The sequence below is a fragment of the Dreissena polymorpha genome, chromosome 4, assembly GCF_020536995.1.
Source record: "Dreissena polymorpha isolate Duluth1 chromosome 4, UMN_Dpol_1.0, whole genome shotgun sequence".
Taxonomy (NCBI): domain Eukaryota; kingdom Metazoa; phylum Mollusca; class Bivalvia; order Myida; family Dreissenidae; genus Dreissena; species Dreissena polymorpha.
Genome location: NC_068358.1, coordinates 103,079,587 through 103,103,324, shown reverse-complemented (window position 1 = coordinate 103,103,324; position 23,738 = coordinate 103,079,587). Strand labels below are relative to the sequence as shown.

The window sequence follows — 23,738 nt, the reverse complement described above, 5'->3', positions numbered from 1 at the left end:
AGTTTGTTTGTTTGGATTTGTTCGCCATGTTCAACAGTATTTCAGTCATGTAATGGTAGTCAGATGAGATGCTTACACTTCTAAAGAGTCATCTACTGTTTATTTGAACCTTGCCCTGGAAAACTGGGCTTCATGCATTTTGCATTTTTACGTCAATGTACGTCAATATAGCCCCCAATGTCTTGGATCACATACAATATTGTCATATGTGCACAGTACTGGTAAAGCAGCTAACCAAGTGTAAACAGGTTGATCCCTTTCAACCACTAAAATACTGTTGAGGACTAACAGAAATCCAAATTAACAAAAACCGATTCAATATCCCAAACATTTGAATAGCAGCTATATTTTAATTGAAGAAAAATATGAGAAGTACATTTGAGCCTTGCTCTGGGAAAACAGGGTTTAATGCGTGTGGGTAGTTTCATTACAGATTAGCCTGTGAAGTCCACACAGGCTAATCATGAAAGACACATTATGCTTAAATTAGTTTTGCTTTGTTTAAAGTGTTGTTTCTGATTAGCAACACTCCAGTTTAGGTGGAAAGTGTTGTCCCTGATTATCCGAGTGAACTGCAGAGACTAATCTAAGGTACAAAGTTTACGCAGATGCACAATACCCTGTTTTACACATTTACATCTACCTGTGAACTTGCAGGTGATAAAGAACATGGGCTAAGACTAGGTTTTCCAGGCCCCAAGTCGCACGTCATAATATCTACGTCTGAATCCTATACAGCAAGAAAAATCATTCTTTGAGAAAAATGACCTTCAAGACAGGTGTAAAGATTAGCATTTATTGCATGATACAAAATGTTTGCAATAAATGTCTTTTATGAACATACTAAAGTGCAACATCTAGACAATTGTTCATTAGAAAAACTTAATAGAACTAATGCTTACATAAGAATAAGACCACTGTAAAAAATGCCTTAGTGATAGCAACTTTCAAATTTGGCAACCAAAGCATCACAAACACATTTTAAAAATAATATATCAAATAAGTGGATGCAACTGTGTTCAAATTCATATTCACATGAAGCTATTATTGTCCATTTTAAAAGATTAAGTCCAACATTAAATAGTGCTACATGTACCTACCTCTGACTCATTTATAGAAATCCTCGTGATGTCTAGGCAAGCCTTCTTTGTTGACTGACTCTTTTCGCTTTCATCAAGAAAATCAGGAGAATCCCTTTTGCGTTTAGCCACTTCCTCACCTGGGCAGACTTTTGCAGTTTCACTTGCAACAATCTGTTTGATCTGCTCTGTAAGTTGGTTCCCTATCTCTTCAAATTCTCTAAACTTTGAAATGTCACTCAAGTCTACTTCCTTGGTTTCACTTAAAACTTGCAACAAGTCTTTATCATTATCAGCTTCCATAACATCAGGTTTTAAATCAACACCGCCTTCTGTTTTTATAGGTTGAGAGATCAAAACTTCATCTTCATTGTGTAACATTTCATCCTTTGTATCAATCTCAATTACATCATCACATTTACAATCTTTTATTTTTTCAGCAAATATTGTTTCCTCACTTAAAAGTCCCGTTTCTGGATCTAAAGCCATTTGATCATCTTCTTCAGACTTGGTTTCATTTTTCACTTTGTCCACAGATTGCTTTTGTTTAGCACTTTCACACACAGCTTCACAAACAATGGGTTCACAAGACTTTGATGGACTTGTGTTTGGATGAGCTTTCGGAGTAGATATGTGAGACTTAGCGTTTGTATTCACTGCGGATGTAGGAGGCACACTCCCTCCAATAACTGACTGCGGTTTCGAAGTGTTGCCTCGTGTAAGAGTTGGAATGCTACTGCACGTTGGAGCGGCCATCTTGATTGGATATAAGTTAGATGGTACTGTACCATGGTACTGCAAACGAACACCAGGCAAGGCCTGTCGCAAAGAGTTGTTAAGAGCATCAGGAGTTGGGACCAAGTGAATTGCCTCTGTGTTCGGGGGTCTTACAAATCCTGCAGGGCTTGTAGAACGTTGGGCTTTAGAGCTATTGATAGTAACTGGAACTGGAGCAGAATTACTGGCTGGTGCAATCATTTTGGGCTCTGTTTCTATTAATACCACTTTATTCCCAATAAGCTTTCCTGAACCTGAGAGTACCCCCTGACTGACTGGTACTAACAATATTTGGTTTGCAGGAATGGACTTCTTTGAAATTGCTGTTAGTGGCACAGCTACATTTTTAGTCTTGCAGTCTAACTTTTGACTGCTATGGACTGAGACAGGCCCACTGATCACAACAGGCACAGCACTGTGTGGGACAACTGATACACAGACAGCACCGGGGACGCCTGCCTGTCTGACATTTGAAACAACACTAGAGGAAGATGCCAAAACGTTACTAACACCCGCTCCTACATTTATCACCTTCATATTCCCTGAAGTGTTTAATGGAAGTCCAGTTTTACCGGGCTCAGACACAAAGGCAACACATGGCTGTCCAATTAAACTTGAGACAGTAGTTCTGGAAGAAAAGGATGAAGTCGAGGGCACTAAGTTTGAATTCTGTCTTGAAACCACAGGTATATTCTGACTAAGGAGCATGCCATTCTTCTCCAAACCACCCTGTACAAATGGTTGGAATCCACCTTGGCCTGTCCTAGAACCAGGCAAGGTTACAAGGCCAGAGCTGGAGGGACACACTATCTTAAGGCCTTGATTCATTGAGATTCTGTTGATAGTATTAGTGTCCAGAGAACTCTCTGAATGTGACTTACTCACTGAAGGGACTGGCTGTGAACTTAATTCCTGAGATCTGGCCGCCCCTGCTTTAGCTGCCAACACCGCCTCCTTCATCTGCTGCAGGCTCATATTACTGCACCCTGTGTACGACTTCCACAATTGTGTCTTGTACTTCTTCAAGGCTCTTTCAATACCTTCTCTTGACACAGAGAACTTCGAAGACTTCACCCCTTTTTGCTCTTCGGAAATTATCAGGTTTCTCAATCTTTCTGCAAACTTTATTTTATCTATCAGCTTCTTCTGCAGAGTTAAGTTGAGTTTCTTCTTTTCATCTTCATCATCTTTTATAACAATAGGTTCATTCTCTTTCGTCAAATCTACCTCATTTTTCTGTGTAACCTTAATTCGTATAGAGAACATTTCACTGGGTAGTTTTGACTTGAGCTCCTCGGGTATCATGGCTGGTTTGTCGGCCCTTATCATGAAATGAAGCACATAGGAGTCCCAGTCTACTGTGTCAACTTTTGTAACACCAAGTGAGGGGTCTTTGGAAATGGCGTGGGAAATCTTTGAGAGCATGTTTGTCCTTTTATTTTCCCACTGGCAATTTGAAATTATTTCTAGAAGTTTAATTTCAGCTGATTCTGACTTGTCATCATTTTTCTTCTTTGCCTTAAGGCAGACCATTTGTGTCTTCCACTTCTGTTCAACCTTTAATAAAGAGCATCATATTTAAAGAATATCTGAAGAGAAGTACCTGAAGAGAAAATTTCAATAGGGTTGGAAACCAAATCATGAAAACTAAGGACAAATTAAAGTATCATTTGTGAAAGCCCGCAATTTTTTATTTTCTTGATAAAGTCATCATTAAACTTGATGTTAGAAAAACACTTGTTTATGTAAAAATATATCACTAGTTTGACGCTTAAAAACCACAGTTTTAGCCACTCTCGTCATTCTGTAAGAGTCATAGCCAATTAGAAATATAAGAAGTCAATGGTTACTTTGGCTACTGGTAACTCTCCCAAAAATGCTTGTAAAAATGCTGAAAACTTACAAAATATATAATCATTTCTTCCCTCAAAACTTACCTTTTCAACCCTGATAGGCGACTCCTCAGCCACTTTCCTATTGAGACCCAATTTCTCTGATGCAGAGAGTGAGGCAGAAGATGGGGCAGATGAGGGGAAGTTACTCCGTTTCCCTGACTTTCTCCTGTTGGTACTAGAGTTAGCTCCCTTTGTATCTTCATCAACACTGCCAACGCTGCCACCCATGTCACCAGCACCTTGCTGCTTTCCAGCAATTTCATTTTGCGTCCTAAAATCATTTCTCTCATGCCTAAGAAAAAACATTAACAAGAATATGTACAGAACATGGTCCTCTGCTATTACACAGTACAGAAAATTATAGAAATTTCTGAGAATGGTAGTGGATTCACATAAACATGGACTAAACAATTACCGATACAGTAAAACAGTTCGTATAAGTTTAGTTTATAAAAAAAATCTTTAACTAACACAGGTTATGACCTTTACACATGATTTAACCCTTTTTCTGAATCAAAGAGTCTTGCCACGTCTTATATATAATGCAAATGTGAAACCTTGTTAATTTCAATGATTTACTAGTGGTTTAATATAAAAAAAATTCTACATGGACTTTTATCTATCTCTCTTTTAGTCCGTGACATAAATAAGGCCTCTAGAGTGAAAACAAGATTTTTCTAACATTTGATCACATAACCTAGTTTTAAAACTGATTTGACCAAGATTTGAGAAGGGCCTTGATATTGTCAAAAAAAAAATCTGAGCAATTACATCAAGATAGGACGAAAAATGTGGCCTTTAGTACAGTATCACATCATAAAAGTGTGACTTAGCCACTTAAAAAAGTTTGTAGTTGACACAGAATTATGCATTTCTGTTAAATTATTGATATAGTAAATTGGTTGAGAATATTATAGTATTATAACTAGTGATGTCATGATGAATAAATAAAATTGATTAATCATTGTTAGATGAGAAAGTTGGCGATAATAGATTCTCTTTCCAGAAAATCAATGCTACTGGTTTAGTGGATAATCATTGAAAAGACTGAAATTGAGATTCACATTCAATGTCACAGTGGCTTTGATGATTGACCTAAATTTAAATAGGGTTTATCTACTGTTCAAGGTCAATGCATCTGCAAAGTATGAGGCCCATCACTCAATCCTTTGATGATATATGGAACTGAAACCAATTTAACACTAAATGCCACAGTGACCTTGACCTTTGAACTCATGACCCCAATTTCAATAGGTGTCTTCTACAGTCAAAGGCCAACACACATGGGATCAAAGCATTCGATGAATCACTTGACCAGTTATGGATCAGGAATGAATTTCACACTTAGAGTGACAGTGACCTTGACATTTGACCTAATTACTCCAATTTCAATAGAGGCCATCTACTGTCCAACACCAATGCACATGGGAAGTATCAAGCCAATCAGTCCCTCTGTTTACAAGATATGGATCGGAAATAATTTTCACTTTAAGTGTGACAGTTACTTGAATTTGACCTAGTTACCCCAATTTTAATTGGGATCATCAACTGGCCAATGCACATGGGAAGTATCAAGCCAATTGGACAATCCATTAACAAATTATTGATCGGAAACGAACTGGGCTACCGACAGACAGACAAACCAGAAGACCGAAGTCAAGCACAACAATATACCCCCTCTTCTTCGAAGGGGGGCATAATAATTACTCGTAAAGAACATAAGAAGCCTTAAATTTTCTAACAAAGAATCTCACTTACTTTCTGGCAGTTCTCTGATAAGGGGTGGTTCTCTGACAGGACTCAATGTCGTCCTGTATTGGCTCAGAATCAGAGTCTGAAATCTCAAGCACATCTTCCGGTTTTACCTGAAATATTGACTGAAACTTAATACCAAAACTTCAATATAAACTACCTGAAATATTGACTGAAACTTAATACCAAAACTTCAATATAAACTACCAAGAAGCAAATAGCCTTAATTCATCAACACCAGGGGAAAATTAGCTCTAAGAGGGGGTTGCTGACCTGTTTAAACTAATTCCTAAGGGCTTATGCAAATTAAGAATTGTTCCAGGATAACTGGTATTAATAAATATTCGTTGATTGTCGTCCAAGATTAGCCTGTGCAGTCCCCACAGTCTGATCAAGGACAACAGTTTTCTCAAAACACAGCTAAATTAATAACAACAAACATGGCAGTGCCATGAAACTAGGATTTCAACATTTTACTGATAAAAATAATTTTATCCTTTAATTACTTCAATCTTGAGTTTGCATTCCTAAGCTAGAACCGGAGATTTTGCTTCCTGAACAGCAACTTTCTGTACAATACCTATATCCAATTTCAAGTTTCTCAGTGGAAACCATTTTTCTATTATTTATAGTAAAATATGACCTTGCTATGTCTGCATATAAGCTACACAATTTAAGTGCAGCAATTCTTCAATCAAAACTAAACTGAAATCAATTTCTTATTCTAAGTTACAGTGACATAGTCCTTTAATCAACTATCCCCAAATTAAATACCAAGCTATGTCTGCATGTTAGCATCAAACACAATTTGAAAGTAATACCTCCATTTAACATGTTTTTAATATAGTCATGTTAGGAAAACTTCCGCTCCCCTGGTGGCCATGTTTTTCAACGAACTGTAACCATTTTCAAACTCAACTGAGCTATCATTGAAACAAATGTTATGACCAAGTTTCATAAAGATTGGACAATAAATGTGACTTCTAGAGAGTTAACAAGGTTTTACTATAGCCATATAAGGAAAACTGCCTCGCCACCTGGCCGCCATGTTTTTCAATGGACCGGAACCATTTTTAAACTCAGCCTAGCTATCATAAGAACAAATGTTCTGACCAAGTTTCATGAAGATTGGACTATAAATGTGACTCCTAGAGTGTTAACAAGGTTTTACAATAGCCATATCAGCTAAAATGCCCCGCCCCCTGACAGCCATGTTTTTCAACGAATCTGATCCATTTTAGAACTCAGCCGAGATATCATAAGAACAAATGTTCTGACCAAGTTTCATGAAGATTTGTCTCAAAATAAGGTTTAACTATAGCCATATAAGGAAAACTGCTCCACCCATTGGCGCCCATGTTTCTCAACTGACAGGAACCATTTTCGAAATCAGCTGAGATATTATTGGGACAAATGTTCTGATAAAGTTTCATGAAGATTGGACAATAAATGTGACTTCTAGAGTGTTAACAAGCTCTTTCTTTAATTTGACCTAGTAACCTAGTTTTTGACCTCCAGGACCCAGTTTCAAACTCAACCAAGATATCATTGGAACAAATCTTCTGACCAAGTTTCATGAAGATCAGACTATAAATGTGGCCTCTAGAGTGTTAACAAGGCAAAATGTTGACGACCGACGACAAATGACGGACGACACACGACGGACAAAAGGTGATCACATAAGCTCACCATGAGAACGTTGTGATCAGGTGAGCTAAAAAGGTAATTGCAGGCAAACAATTTCTCATTGTTAGGTAACATCGACCTTGACTCTGAGTTCGGCATATACTTGAAGTTTGTGACCCAACAACTTGATTAGGTGAACATTTGAGCAACTTGTGAGCTCACTTGTCAACTTACTATTAATGTGGACCTCTCCGCATGGATATTTGGAGCTGAAAGACTTTCAAAGACGTGTGGGCTATCATCAGGAGTGTGATCCTGAAAAATGAATGATTAATGAAGTTTCGATTAAAGTTTTGGTAGCTTCTAATTCTTTAAATTTAATTCAGCATTATAAGGCTATTTACACGAAACAAGACAACTAAACAAAATAATAATACTATACTTATAATATTTGTTAATTCTTTTGTACTATCATATTATATTATACCATGCTTCTAATGTGCATATATTTAAGGCAAAGGTACACTTTTAAGGATAGCTTTGTTTAGGTTGACTCACTGCAACAGTTGAGTGTAACCGCTGTTGAAGAAAACATTTTCAATATAAACAACTTTTTAAGTTTCTTACTTTAGATTTCAATTGGAAACTCTGCAAAAAATAAAATTTTCACTAATTAACCCAGTTAAGTAAGCATAAAACAGAAAAAAAATCTGAAAATCTGGAATAAATTGACAATAGTAATTCATACACTTTTCCTCCTGCGGAAGTTTTTCTGCTCCGCATACATCTCACTTGTGGCATAGACTTCCATGGCCTTTCTACTAACAGCATCCAGGTTCTTGGCAAGTCTGTACGTTGTTTCACGCCTTGGCAAGTTAGCATACCTTTAAAAAACAATGTTTGGAAAGGGATAACCTTACAGTGAACAGAATTGCTTGTGAAAATGTCAAAACATTATCAATGCATGACTATTAACCATTTCCCACTAAGATACGTGGTTTAACACATTTGTAGTCCCCCAAAAAGTTAAATTTAATTAAAGACCTTTCCTACTAGATTCAAATTTTAAAGGCTTCATTTCAAACCCTTAGATACTGATGAGCAGCAAACAGCAGAAAACCTGAACAGAATGCGAGTTACTTTTTTCCTTGAAAGAAAGTGTCTCAGATTAGTTTGTGCAAATTGCACATAAATTAAGCAAAGAACGAGGCTCAAATATTCAGGAAAGTAGGAAACAGCATGAGATTTTTGTACATGTATTCAGACATAAGCACCATGATGGCCATGAGTTGTTTACATCATTTAAAACATTATGTTTTACTGCCATTGTAATGTGGGACCTAACAAAACGTGCTCAGTATCAGTCCAGAACACTACCACTATACCTGTCAACCGTTGGTTTCTTCTTCTTACTGGGAGGTTCCCAGTCTTCATTCTCTGACAGGCCCCGGCTGAGTGGGCCTGACTGGTCCTTTAACTGCTCCTCCTGCTGGCCCTTTATTGATCAAAAAGGTGATAAGACTGTATGTGGATGAAAAGAATGGCCCAAATACTTGTAATTGTTGATATAAAATGTTAGAAAGAAATCCAACATGATCTTATCAATTAGACATACCCTCAGACCAAATGTCTGAGATTAGCTCCAAATGAGGAATTGTCTTTGAAATCTAAGCCGATACTGATGCATCAATCTTTTATTTAGTAAATCTACTATTCAGCAGACATGCAATATTAAGTCTTAACTGCAAAGTATGAATTTAACCACGAATAGCAGTCTAATCTTAACCAATACTTGCATAGGTTTTCTTTTCCCCAACAAGGTCGACTATTACAACACCTACCAGTACAGACATGGAGCTTCTATATTACACCTACCAGTACAGACATGGAGCTTCTATATTACACCTACCAGTACAGGCATGGAGCTTATACATTTGATCTACAAGTGCAGGAGTGGCATAGATTTTCTATGTTTCACATACATCTACCAGTAAAGGGATAGATTTTCTACATTTCACCAAACAGTACAATCATAAAATTTCTACATTTCGACTACCAGTACAGGCATCAATTTTCTATGTTTAACCTACCAATTATTGGGTAGAGTTTCTACGTTTCAGGTACCAGTGCAGGCATCAATTTTCTTGGTTTAACCTACCTGTACTTGCCAAGATTTTCTACGTTTCTGGTGCCTGTGCAGACATCAATTTTCTATGTTTAAACTACATGTACCGGTACTTTCGTAAATTTTCTATATTTTACCTACCAGTACAGGAATCAATTTTCTATGTTTCACATATGATAACATGTGTAAATTGTCTATGTTTCATCTACCAGTACTTGCCTAAATTTTCTACATTTCACCGACCATTACAGGCATCAATTTTCAAGGTTTCACCTATCAGTTCATGCGCAGATTTTCTATGTTTTACCTAGAGGTATAGGCATAGATTTTCTACATTTCACCAACCAGTACAAGCGTTGATTTTTTCTGTTTCACCTCAGTACAGGCATAGATTTTCTACGTTTCATCTACCAGAACAGGCATAAATTTTCTAGGTTTCACCTACCAGTACAGGCATCAATTTTCTAGGTTTCACCTACCAGTACAGGCATCAATTTTCTAGGTTTCACCTACCAGTACAGGCATCAATTTTCTACATTTCACCTACCAGTACAGGCATCAATTTTCTAACTTTCACCTACCAGTACAGTCATCAATTTTCTACATTTCATCTACCAGTACAGGCATCAACTTTCTAGGTTTAGCCTACCAGTTCATGCGCAGATTTTCAACGTTTCACCTAACAGTACAGACATAGATTTCCTACATTTCACCTTCCAGTCCAGGCGCCAACTTTCTAGGTTTCACCTACTAGTTCATGCGCAGATTTTCTATGTTTTACCTAACAGTACAGGCATAGATTTTCTACATTTCATCAAACCAGTACAAGCGTTAATTTTTTCTGTTTCACCTCAGTACAGGCGTAGAGTTTCTATGTTTCATCTACCAGTACAGGCATAAATTTTCTACATGTCACCTACCAGTACAGGCGTTGATTTTCTACGTTTCTGGTGTCCCTTTTTCTTCTTCTTTGTATTCTCCCGAGGGATGTCTGGTTTGGGCTGTTTGGGCGGACACTTGCACTCCAACATGCACCCGGGCTTACGGCAGTGGGAAGAACGCATCTACGCAAGGTTATATGAAGGTCAAGGTATTAGTTATAGAATACAGAGTGTTCATTATTTTGTGTGCAGTCTTAAAATTTATGACTAGCCTGAAAACTTATCAATTCAGGTATAAGCAATTCAGAAATATATATGAGCCTAACTCTGGGAAAACTGGGCTTAACGAATGTGCGTAAAGTGTCGTCCCAGATTAGCCTATGCAGTCCGCACAGGCTTATCAGGGACAACACTTTCCGCCTAAATTGTATTTTTGCTAAGAAGAGACTTCATTTAAACGAAAAATGTCATAAAATCGGAAAGTGTCGTCCCTGATTAGCCTGTGCAGATTTCACAGGCTAATCTGGGACGACACTTTACGGACATGCATTATGCCCAGTTTTCTCAGAACACGACTCTTTTGTTCTCGATCAGCAAAGACGTTCTGGAAACTTTCAAACATTCACTATCACAGCATAACTTTTCAGACAAGAGGACTTAAACAATGAATTGCTTGACTTTACCATAGACATTTACATAAGTTTGATATGCTTAATCTTACATCAAATAAATAATAGCTAAGTAATACTTTTCTCACCATGGAATGAATGATAACATACACAAACATTAATACTGTACTATACTATAAAATGAGCATGTTTGACTTATTAATGAGGTCTCTACCCCACAGTTGTCTCAGCCAGCGATGAAAATCAGTGTATTTTTGAACAAACTATTTGGAAATGTTTTTTGCAAAGGTTAAACAGGATAACGTCAATTGTAGTGGAACGCATTAAATGATGGCAGAACCCTCATACATCCATAAAATACGAAATGTTCATATAATGTTTCATTATCTATAGAACGTCTCCCTCAAGGATTGTTATTATGGGCATGAGCAGTACTCAACATGACTCTTTAACTCTAAACTGTCATTTATAATTATAGAAGCCCCAATGGCTTTGACATTTTAACTATTGGCCTCAAATCAAAATGTGTTTTCCACTCATCCTATGTAACCATCATTCCAATTTGCATTGTTGTCCAAGAATTTTCTAGATATCAATTGGAAACAAATGGTCTTTTAGGTTGGAAAACTGGTGTTAAAACATGACACGCTTGACTCCCGGTCTTCACATGGTGGCAATTAGTTGGTAGTTTGCAATATATTGTAATCTTTCATCATCAAGTGACAAATTTACAGTAGGAATATGCTGCTTTTTTGCCAAATTTTGACCTGTGACCTCTAAAAGTGACCATGAATTTTAGATGTGTTACACATACATTTTGTCTCCTAATGTTGGTCATTTTTGTTAATTATTTTATCTTAAGCATGTTTAATGACTACAGTCATAACAAACTCTTTATAAGCCAAGTTGACCTGTGATCTCTGCATTAGAGTTACAGAGACAGATGCTAAACACAAAACATTGTCTAAACATGGTTTACATCTGTGCTCACTTAATATTTAAAATTTATTAATGCATGGTAAAATTATAGCTAAAACAGGAACTTTCTGAAAGACGCACACTTAGCACATATAGAAGATGGATTGAGCAACTGCTATATGTTGCCTTCTTGGGTGGAGCTCCTGATTTTGCAAGAATGTGACAACAAATAAGTCTTAATTTATTCTTCAAAAAAAACTACATTACAGCAAAGATAAAGCAAAACATACTTTGTAAGTGTGTAATTCATGACAACATCCACATGTTTTGCAAGCATTTCATTTGCCACAAACAACAGGACACAAATTTTCATAAACATATATCAAAATAGCCAAACAGCATATTGCTGACAAGTTTTCAAGGATTTGTACCTTGTTAGTGTCAATGCTCTCACATATACAGCCGAGTTTACAGTACTCCTTGTCACATGTAGGCTTGACGTCCATCACGACATCCCTCTCCTCTCCGCTGTCCTGGGGTCTGCAGAGATGACAGATGCAGCCGTAACGGCACCCTGGCAACATCACACAAACAGAGTGTGATCAGACACGCATGTCAGATAATCATGACATTGAGTCATCAACTAATGGTGTAATGATTGAGCTGAGCACTGGGAAAATGGGGCTTAATTAATGTGAGTAAAGTGTTGTCCCACATTAGCCTGTGCAGTATGTTGACACTGTCTGCCTAAACTGGATTTTCGCTTAGAAAAAACTTCCTATTAAAGAAAAATACATTAAAGGCAGAAAGTGCAATCCTTGATTAGCATATGCAGACTGCAAAGACAAATCTGGGACAACACTCTGCACACGTGTATTAAGCCCTGTTTTCCCAGAGCCAGGCTCAATCAATTGCTCCGCCCTCTAAAAATATCTCACATATATAAATTCAATGCTCATAGAATAACTTTGGCATTCTTCGCTTGGAAGACAAAATGGCTTCCATAAAGCAGTTTTCAAATTGCAAATCATTTACTTTGATTGACTGCTGGTAAGTTGTCAATTGCTTCTGAATGTGTGCTTTATTAAACAGTAAAACAGCTTGTGGTAACTTAGTGCATGCTGTTCAATGATTTTGTAAGGGACTTATTCACAGGTTTTCTTTTTTTTTCATGTTTTAACTGCAGACAGCAAATATAATCTGAAATAAGTACACTTTGAACAAAGCATAACAGTTAAAAAAAAAATTAACTTGAAAGTGTCAGTTTACTCATAAATAATTAGGTCTCTATAAAGATGTAACAATAAAATATTAAGAAAGCTTCAGCTACTATTATATGTAAACAAAACAAGAATTAGTGGATAACATTGCTTATTTTATCAAAATAACACTCCTCAACATAAATATTAAAGGTTTAAAGGGGCCTTTTCACTTTTTGGTAAATTGACAAAATTAAAAAAAGTTCTTTCAGATTCGCAAATATTCGTTGTAGTTACGATATTTGTGAGGAAACAGTAAAACTGAACATTAACCATGCTCTAAAATATCCATTATACGTATCTTTTGACGATTTAAAAACCTGCAAATTATAAAGCGTTGCAACACGAAACGATTGAATAATTTGGAGAGTTCTGTTGTTGTTGTTATATTTTGTGAAACTATGAGGATTGTTTATATAAAGTATAAAATACATCACTCATAGCACGATAATGGATGGCCGATTGTTGAAGCGATAGACTTTTACTCCAGGGCTCCAGGGATCAGTGGTTCGAGCCCAGTTGAGGGTTACTTTTTTTTCTTTCTTTAATTTTATTCTTGTTTTTTTCTGGAGCTTTTTAGATCCATTGTGTTTAAATTATCAAAATAAAGCAATTAATGACAAACTTCAATACATGCCAAAATCTGTGAAAATGCCCCTTTAAGTGGAAAGTTGTTCAAAGTTAAAATTATATTGTTGAAAAAAAAAAAATAATCTAAATTTACAACTTTTTTCTAGTTTTCTTCCAATCAAAATAGTAATATATGTTCTAGCAATTAACTAGCCATTTTGTTACATATCAATACATTCAATAGAATCACTGAATAAATAAAGTTAAATGTGTACACAAACACGTCTTCAAGCACAGTAAATGTACCGGACAGTCACACAGCAATCACCCCAACCATAGTTAAGGGTACACCAACACCTCGGACATAAGGGAATAATCAGACTTAAATTTTCAATTGATAACAGCTTGTTTATTTTGATTTTTCACAGCTTTAAAACAATAATTTTGAGTGTTTATGGGGCTTTAAGTCATATCGAAACAGTCCTTTAACCATTTACACTTTTCCTGAGAAAGCATATTCACCAGTACTAAGTGTGAAATCTTGTCCGAGCAACTGAAGGATGTACTCATTGAATTTTTATTATATTGAGAAGAGATTATTACACAAAGAGTTTGGAGTATCATGTGCTTATATATTTTCATGCCCTTATTTAATTAAATATCTGTACAAATATGATACCAAAAATCATCTGATATTTATTATTTGTGCAAGATATCCCTAGTTTTTACACAAATTTCTTGGCAGGTACAAGCAGTAATTGTTTTTCTTGAATGACTCATGTAACTGCAAGGGAAGCTTACTAATATGACTTTGGCATTTAACCCTTTCAGTGCGGGAACCAAATTTTGAAGGCCATTGCAAACAGTTTGGATCCAGATGAGACGCCACAGAACGTGGCGTCTCATCAGGATCCAAACTGTTTGCTATTCTAATAGTATTCTTTGAAAAAAACGAAGAAAATGCTAATTTTAGCAGACGACAAATTTCCCAGCATGCAAAGGGTTAACCCTTTACCACTTAGATACGTATTTTCACGCATTTCTAGTCCCTTTGAAAGTGATATTTAATGTAAGACCTTTCCTACTATATTCAAAACCTGAACAGACAGCGAGTTACTTGCAGGCTGTTTTGGTTTTATGATGGTTGCAAGCCATTCTCACTTTGCTTCTTATGGGGGAAAGGGTTAAGGCAACACATTTTAAATCAATTGAGTTATAGCATGGGTCAGATTTTTGTTGACCTAGCCTTTTTAGCTATGAAGGAATCCATAACATTGAAGTTATACTTCCATCTGTAAAATATCATTCATGTCCACTGCTTAAATGGGAATCATCTACTTGGTCTCTGATGCATAATAATTAAACCACATTCTGGGAAAATGGGGCTTAATGCATGTGCCTATAGTATCATCCCAGATGAGCGCATGCAGTCCAAAAGGCTCATCAGTGACAACACTTTCAGCCCTTTTTTATTTTTGTTTATAGTCCTTTAAAAGCGAAAATCCAGTCCAGGCGGAATTTACATGACCTTGCAGACTGTGTAGACTAATCTGGGACCAACATTTCCACACATGCATTACGCCCAGTATTCTCAGAGCGAGATTCAATGAACTAGAAAAGGTGTGGAAATGTAAACACTGGACATACCCTGCTGGTTTGTGCAAACAGCTCTACCATTGTCTCCTAAACAAGGTGAAGAGTTAGTTTAAAACAGGAAAAAATATCAATTTTATTTCTATATTGCACAAAAAAGTTTGTTCAGTACATGCATATAACTTTAAACAAGAGAGCCAAGGGCCCTAAGGCCCTCAACAGAGAATGAAAGGAACTGAACTGTTCAGAGCATGTTGTGTATACTAGGTTTCACAATAAAACTGGCCCAAAACCAAGCAGCCATGTGTTGTTTTGATGTTTTTTTTGACAAACCACGTTCATTTTAAACTCAGTCCATATAAAGCAACACATTTTTTTTATTCTTAGTGATGAGTAGGTTAAAAATGTGAAGGCTAGAGTATTTAAATGAGCCTTGTTCTGTGTGAAAAAAGGTTTAATGAGAGTGCGTAAAGTGTCGTCTCAGATAAGCCTGTGCAGTCTGCACAGGCTAATCAGGGATGACACTTTCCGCTTTAATGATATTTTATGTTTACAGAAAGTCTCTTCTTAGCAAAAATCTATTTTAAGCAGAAAGTGTTGTCCCTGATTAGCCTGTGCGGACTGCAATAGCTAATCTTGGACGACAATTTATGCACATGCATTAAACCCCATTTTTAAAAAGCATGACTTAAATTGTTTTATAATTGCAAGATAAAGAAATATGCCATGCATCAAGGTGCCAGTCGTCATGATTTTAAATGGAGAGGAATCATATCTAACTGGTTGAAGAAATCGTAAGAACAAATGTTCAGAATATTAGGCAATAACTGATGCCTTAAGAGTTTTCAAAAGCTTTTCTTTAATTAGACCCAGTGACCCAGTCTTGGACACCACATGGGACAGTGAAAAACAGTGGAGATACAACTTGGACAAATGTTCTCAACAAGCTTTGTGAAGACTTTGCAACTAATGTGACATCCTGAGTATTACAAAACTTTTTTTTAAACTCAAGATATTATTGGGGCAAATCTTCTGGCCTTGATTTGTCAATACATGTGTTCACAAGTTTTTTCTTTAATTTAACCAACTGACCTATATTTTTACCCCATGGGAATCAATTCAAAATCTTTCAATACATCAAAAGAACAAATGTTCTGAAAAAGTTTCGTGATGATAGGACAAAAATGTGACATATGATATAGAGTGCTAACAAGGTTTCACTATACAAATTAAACTGCCCTTTCTTCATTTTTTTCAAAAGACCGGTACCAAGCTTATGTGAGTCAAAGAAAGGAATTAAATCGGACATGAACAATCATATTTAAAGCATATATGTAAAGCATAACATTTGCAAAACTAGTGTTAACAAAGTTTTCTACTGACCAAGTTTCATGATGATTGGACAATAAATGTTGCCTCTAGAATGTTTACAAGGTTTTACTATAGCCATATAAGGAAAAAATGTCCTGCCCCCTTTGTGGCCATGTTTTTCAACCAACCGGAACAATGTTTAAACTCGCCCAAGATATGATTAACACAAATCTTCAGACCAAATTGCATGACCATTGGACAACAAATGTGGAATCTAGAGTGTTAACAAGGCAAAACTTGACGCCGCACAATGCACGACAGACAAAAGAAGATCACAAAAGCTCACCATGAGCACCTTGTGCTCAGGTGAGCTAAAAAGCAAAGAAAACAAAAGCCAATTCCAAAAAAAAACATGTTTTCAATGTTTTACTTACAAATTTACTATAGCATGCTGTGTCTGCACAAGCAATGTTCATATGGTACAAAATGTCTGCTAAATACATACATTTCTGTACAATACCTGCGTCCTATAGCTCATAACAAGTTATTGCGACAAAAGTTTTTCTTTTAACAGTAACTGTGACCTTGACTTGATCTAATTTCAAATGCAATCCCAAGGTATGTTTTATTGTAAGCTATCTACAAACAAAACTTAAGAACGGTACCTCCATTCAAATTCAAATTATTAGAACAGAGACCTGTTTTATTTAAAAAACATTTACCTTTACCCAAATGCAATCCCAAGCTTGGTTTGCATAAAAGGGACCTATACACAAACATTCAGTGCAAAACCTCCATCAAAACTAAAGTTATTAAGTGGAATCCATTTTTCTTCTTTTTTTTTGGTTTTAGTGTATTTGATCTTGATACAATATTGTGTAGCAGTAAAGTATATCTGAAGAACTTTTATATGTCAATATATTAGAAAACGAGTAAACAATCAAAATAGTTCCACACCCATGCATTTATAAAAATAATCCAAGCAAGAATATGCTGCATTCACAGAAATATACTATTGTATGACCCATAAAAATCTGTCTTATGCCGTTGGCGGCCAGGGTAGATCCAGCCCAACCTGGGCAATAGCTAGGCTGCCTGCTAGTCAAGTTTTCTTGTAGTCATAAGTAGATTAGTAGCTCCTTACCAGAGTTTGCAACAGCTCACAGGCTGGTCTCATGCTACTCTTGCCACATACAGCATAAGACCAATTTTCACATGACACAGGTAGTATATAAAGTTGTACCTGGCTCTGTACATCCCATCTCCTTCTTGATCTTGACTGGGGCATCATCAGTCATCGCTAAAAAAACATTATTTTGGAAGATATTGAACCCAGAGCTCCAGATAAGGGCCATACAGCCGTAAATACGCCTATTTCATGAAGATTTACGCATTTATTTTTATAAACTGGACGTACAATTACGACATTAATATCCATTATACGCATTTACTAAAAAAATCTGGCCGTACTGATACGTCTGCGTCAGCGGGACGTGATTTGTTGGTCCCTAACCTAACGGCGCTTTTCGTTAATTTAAATTACCGAAAAGTTGTAGACTGGGTTCATATATTATTGTCTATTCTGTCGCGTGATTTCCTGTAACTTGTAAATCCGTCAAAAACAAGATGTCTGCGCGCAATTGAATGCCGGCTTAACCAAAAGCGGCTCAAAACAACACTTTGTTGTCATATAATGACTACATACGGTGTCTTCTAACCATCCTGACACTAAATCTGTAAACCCAGAAAAAGACATTGTCGCCCCGATATTAAACTATTTGATTGCATCGGTGGCATAAAACGTTAGAAAACACGATGGGAAACGGATGAGACAGTAAAATAAGTGTTCATTTACTTAGCTTACTAGTTGGCTTGCGTTTTCTTGTCAAGAAAAATGAAGAAATAGTATTAGTCATGAGTTTTAATGTGTAGTTGTATTAGCATCATAATTCAGAATGGAAAACCTAATACAGTAACTGTTAAGAAGCTACATATATTTATTATAATTGCTGCAAATGTTTCTGTAAAGTCAGTTATACACCCTTCAATATCCAAGAACACGATAGTACAGTACTACCTGTAATTTTGGATATGGTAGTACAGGTACTAATTGATTTTAAGCGTTACACCTTTTCTTTCTGTCAGTGGCAGCACCGTTACTAATTTCACAAATCCTTATCTGGAGCTCTGGTACCACCAAAATTACAAACACATATACAAATTCATATTTATTGATGTTCATATTTGTTGTTGTTAATATATTTAAGAACCAGACAACAATCCAAAATGGTAACACATAGTGGAAATTGAATATTACAGATTTCTGTTAAAACCTATTAAAAATGCTTCATTGTATTGACAATTTTAGTCTTAGTGAAATGCTCTTTAGTCCATTTGCCGGGTAGAACCAATACTTTGTATTCTTTGGGGATGTCCCACAATAGAGATCATAACAATGACCTCCTGGCTACTTGACGGACATCATATTCGATATGCTATGGCAACATATTAACAGATCTTTGACGCTAGACAAATAGAATGCAGCAAGATAGACCAATCATTTATTGACTTTTTTATATAAACACTTGAAAATAGAGTAGTTCAAATCTTACATTAACTGGTACATATCTAACCAAGAAAAATCAACAGCTCACAAAACTTAAAAGAAAATTATCTTTTTAAGTCATTAAGTTTTATCCAATACAATTCATCAGAAAACTTTACCTGTTGCTGGACCACTCTCCTCTGCATTAGATCTCTTGCGCAGAGATGCCTTGCGTGCCCTCCTAGCATCAGGTTTGATATCATCATCAGGAGCATCTTAAAGCATCATTAAATCATTGGGTGAAAACAGGGCTTTATGCATGTTTGTGGAGTGTGCCTCCAGATTAGCCTGTGCAGTATGCAAAGGAGGCTAATCAGGGACGACACTTTCCGCTTTTATAGAATTGTATGTGCAAACTGCATAGGCAAATCTGGCATGACACTTTCCGCTTTTATAGAAATATATGTGCAAACTGCATAAGCAAATCTGGCATGACACTTTCTGCTTTTATAGAAATGTATGTACAAACTGCATACGCAAATCTGGCATGACACTTTCCGTATTATAGAAATATATGTGCAAACTGCATCGGCAAATCAGGGCCGACACTTCCGCTTTTGTAGTTACTTATAACTGTCTTGCTAGAAGTGGTACGGAAGTGAAAAACTCCACTTCAGCTTATTTCCTCTAATGCTAGTCCAAAACAAGCAAGTCAATGATGCCATGTGTAAAATCGTAAAATTCCAGAAACCAACCCATAACAAAAGTCAATTCAAAAGTGCCTTTGCCTTGATTTTTTTTATTAACACTTTGTAAAACCAGACATATACAAGCAAAATTGCCGAAATTGCAAGTTGGTTTGCAAACTGTGACAAAACCACACACTTATGGCATTTACGTCATTCGTCATCTGCATAATGTTATTGCATGTATTGCATGCCTATGATATCGATTGTCCAATACAACTCTCCGCCTTAAGTTGGGCTTAAGTTGGGTAAATAGATATTGACAGAGGGTCTTAAATCGGCTCTCGAAATATTCGGTGAAATCGATATCACTTTGATCTTTAGAATGACTAGTTGCATTTACTGAAAATAAATACTAATTTGTAAATTTCATACGCCTCGTGTACTCTGATTTTGAAATTCACGTGCCCCAATAAAGGACTGTTCAATGGCCTGTGGAAAGCATTGGAAAAAAAAATTAAATGACTGACCCTTGTGGATTCAAAGAAAACATGTTTGAAGTTTTATTTTTTTTAATGTTTTTTAGCTATGTTGTCCTGAAAATAAAATGGACCAAAACGGTTTGAACAACTTTAAAAGAGGGTCAAGAAAGGATCATGCCTGTAAATTTTCTTTTGAATCTGTCAATGGATTAAGGAAAACTCATTAGAAGAATAAGTTTGCACTAGAAGGCAATGACGGACAAAGGACAACACAGTAATCTAAAAGCTCTAAATGCTCTGTAGAACTAATAAATTTATATGATTGCAACTGACCATTTACATCCTCAGCACATGGTTCGTAGTAATCCTCGTCTGCATAGCTTTTGCCAACTAGACCCTGTTCAAAATATCAAGTACCATATGTATGTAATAAAGCTTAACTAGAAACCATACAAGCAACCATTAATTTTTATAAAGGATTTATTTTGTTAAGACAGAAAAGTAAAAGTAATTCAGTATTTATGTTTCTTATTTAAATTGCATCATTAATTAATAAGATTGTTTTATATAAATAACAAAATTATGCATGGTGTACATGGTAAAGTAGAGTTATTGCTGTCATATCAATTAATGTAAAGTGCTTGAATATACTGACCTTAGAAAGACTCTTGGCTTTCACCATCAGTTTCATATTCAGTGCAGAAACTGCTTCCAATGCCATAGTCATTGATATTTTCTCTGCACTTTCAATGCTTCCGTTACCCCTGCCTGATCTGCTTGAAGTTTTACCACACACACTGGAAGTCTCCATGTCCTCATCCTCATCTTTCACTTGTTTCTGTGTCCCAAGTTTTTTCAGAATTCGCTCATCCTCTGCATCGAGTTTCATTTTTTTCACAAACATCTTTCTTGCACCATACTTGTGCTGACTTAGATACTTCACATGGTATGGTATTTTATCTGGTAGGGGCATCTCCTCTTCCTCATTATATACATCTCGCTCTGTCACTACTGATTCATCAATCAAGTACTGATATTCATTCACATCTTTTGATCCTCTCTTAGATTTATTGTACGTCACTAGTTTTCGTCTCTTTTTCTTTAGATCCAAACCAATATCTTTTGCTTCAACAGGATCCAACTTTTTCAACAATCTTTCCTCTGTTCTCCAATGAACTTTCCCTGATTCAGAAACATTGATTCCAGTAGCGTCAGGTATTGCTTCAGCAGTTTTGAACTTATTTTTCCATCCTTTTATCTTTGTAACATCAGCTGTTTTCTCTATTGGCTTCAATGGACATTTAAAGGGTGTTGTCTGTTGCCGTCCTGTCAACATATCTTCCACTTCCTGCTTCAAAAGTTTCTGATACTTCATCATACGCATCGGTATACCTCTAAAACTCTGCTTTAGTTCATCATGCAATTTCACATCAGTCACTCTTCGAGTACCAGCATCATTCTGGCGTTCCTTCATTTCCTTCAAGGCTGCTACCTTCTTCAGATGACCGACTGTCAACCAGTCTATTTTAGATTCCAAAGATAAATGTGCTTTAAGGGCAAATTCACTAGAAAAAGACAAAAACACATGACCATCAACTTCATCAATATCAGGTTCTGCTTTCTCCAACTCTTCCTTTATCTGTGCATCCAAAAACTTCATAGTATGAGGGCTTGCATTATGGTTCTCTTTATTTGACTGCAAATAAAAATCCAATTCATCACACACAAACGCACCTTTCTTATCAGAGGTCTTTTTCTCATGTTTTTTTAGTATTTCAATAGGTTTTGGTTCTGCAAGATTATTTATAGCAACAAATTTTGTTTTTGTCACCTGTTTTTCATATTTTTTATTTGTTTGTGAATGCTCTTCATCATCTGATATGACAATACTTTCAACAGATTTTTTGGATTGGCATTCAGAATCTAAGAGCACATCACCTTCTGAATGATTTAGTTTTTTCTCAGTATCGCTAACATCTTTAAGGTTTGTATCACTTGCAGTCTGGTTTTTCCTCTCAGACTCCTTGTCTGCAGCTACACCAGACTTTTCACTGCTGCTGTTATGTGTAGCATCACTATTTGCTGGTTTTTTCTTCAACTGCAATCCATACATTTCAAAAATACTTACAGTTTCTTTTTTGTTATGTTGGTGGTCATCATTAACTTTCTCCTTCCTTGGAGAACATATGTCCTTAGATTTCACAGAAGACATTTTAACAACTGTGGCTTTCTTTAATTCTGTCTCCATTTTAATTTCTTCAGCCTGAACATTGTCAGAATCAAGTCTTTTATTGCCTTCCAAATTCACCCTGTTATGAGTGTTTTTGTCAGCTGTATCTTTTTTACTACATATTTGTGTTAATATACCCTCCATTATTTCTTTGATATCATCGCAAACATAATCTTGGGTAAGGTGTCTATTAATTGTATCTAGCTCTTCAATGTTTTCAACTGACTCTGGACTTGAAGCAGAATCTGGTAACACATTCTCACCAAATACTGACTTCAGTACTGCCGGCTTTTCTTTCAAAGCGCTATTCACTTTACCAATTAAATCACTCAAGTCTCTACCAAATGTTTCACTTGAAGCTCTATACTGGTACTTGTAATTATTTGGAAATGAACAACTTATGCTTTTAAGAATTTGTTCTTTCATTTCATGGTCATCAAAATCTAAAACACGGACAGCTTCTGCTCCTTTTTTCGGACTTGTCTTCTTTTCACTGGTCAGCTTTTTTGGAGATCTTGAACGTTTTGGTGTAAGTTTGGTAACTGAATCAGTGGCATAATCAGTTTTCAAATCAGATTTTTTCTTTCTACTTTTCAATGATACTGGGCTGCTTTCTTTAGAATGTTCTGGTTGTGTATCTACTGAGCTTTCTAATTGATCTGTCTTTGCTTTGAGAGTTTTACCATGTTTCTTCTTAGAGCTAACCTGAATTGTTTCTACATCTGCATTACACGTACTTAGGTCTTGGTTTACAGATAGATTTTCAGGTTTCTTGGATTGTTTCACAACAGAGGTGTCACTTTTCTTTTTGTAGACCCGTTTTGTTTTGGGTGATTCCAATGGTCCCTTTGCTGGTAGGTCAGAACTTTCCTGTTTTGAAGGTGAGGATTTGGGTGTCCTTTTAACGGGAGATTTCTTCTTACATGCATCTGCTTTACTTGGTGAACTATCCCTGATTTTATTTTTCATCCCTTTCTTTTTTGTAGACCCATGACTATTAGGACTCATACTATTAATGGATGTCTGGACATCATTAAGGTCTTTATCCGTCTCAACGAACAAAGCTTTAATATTTTGAATGCTTGCATTATCTTCACATACAAAAGAATCTTGAAACTTGTCAAGACTTTCTTTGCTTGTCTTTGCAGGAGATTTACCTCCCGTCCCTTTCATAGTTTTAAGATTTTTATGCTTATGATTTGTCTTGCAAATATCAGTCATAACAACTATTTCCACTTTGTTAGTTCCAAAACTTTCTTGAACAATTCCTTACGCATGGATAGAAATAAGATGTGTCTCCTGTCAAGGGCCACTAGATTTGCTGAAAAAAAACAATTTCTCATTTAAAACCATGGCAAAAATATTAATTTCTAGCAGTCG

At 36.2% G+C, this 23,738-nt stretch overlaps 1 protein-coding gene across 2 annotated transcripts in view; it reads right to left on the bottom strand.

Annotated features, from left to right (window-relative positions):
* LOC127877138 (uncharacterized) overlaps positions 1–23,738 on the bottom strand; it is a 58,235-nt gene that overhangs the window by 15,845 nt on the left and 18,652 nt on the right. Inside the window, exons 3-16 of one of the 2 annotated variants that reach the window (XM_052422782.1) lie at positions 20,784–23,679; positions 20,462–20,525; positions 19,140–19,235; positions 17,659–17,715; positions 15,159–15,194; positions 12,114–12,256; positions 10,175–10,318; positions 8,515–8,624; positions 7,878–8,013; positions 7,364–7,444; positions 5,510–5,616; positions 3,794–4,043; positions 1,101–3,413; positions 644–730 (exon numbers count right to left, since the gene is read on the bottom strand). In XM_052422782.1, coding sequence (XP_052278742.1) covers positions 644–730; positions 1,101–3,413; positions 3,794–4,043; positions 5,510–5,616; positions 7,364–7,444; positions 7,878–8,013; positions 8,515–8,624; positions 10,175–10,318; positions 12,114–12,256; positions 15,159–15,194; positions 17,659–17,715; positions 19,140–19,235; positions 20,462–20,525; positions 20,784–23,579 — 6,420 coding nt within the window. In that variant the 5' untranslated portion in view covers positions 23,580–23,679. The remainder of the gene's footprint in view (positions 1–643; positions 731–1,100; positions 3,414–3,793; positions 4,044–5,509; positions 5,617–7,363; positions 7,445–7,877; positions 8,014–8,514; positions 8,625–10,174; positions 10,319–12,113; positions 12,257–15,158; positions 15,195–17,658; positions 17,716–19,139; positions 19,236–20,461; positions 20,526–20,783; positions 23,680–23,738) is intronic. The other variant, XM_052422783.1, reaches the window with a different exon arrangement.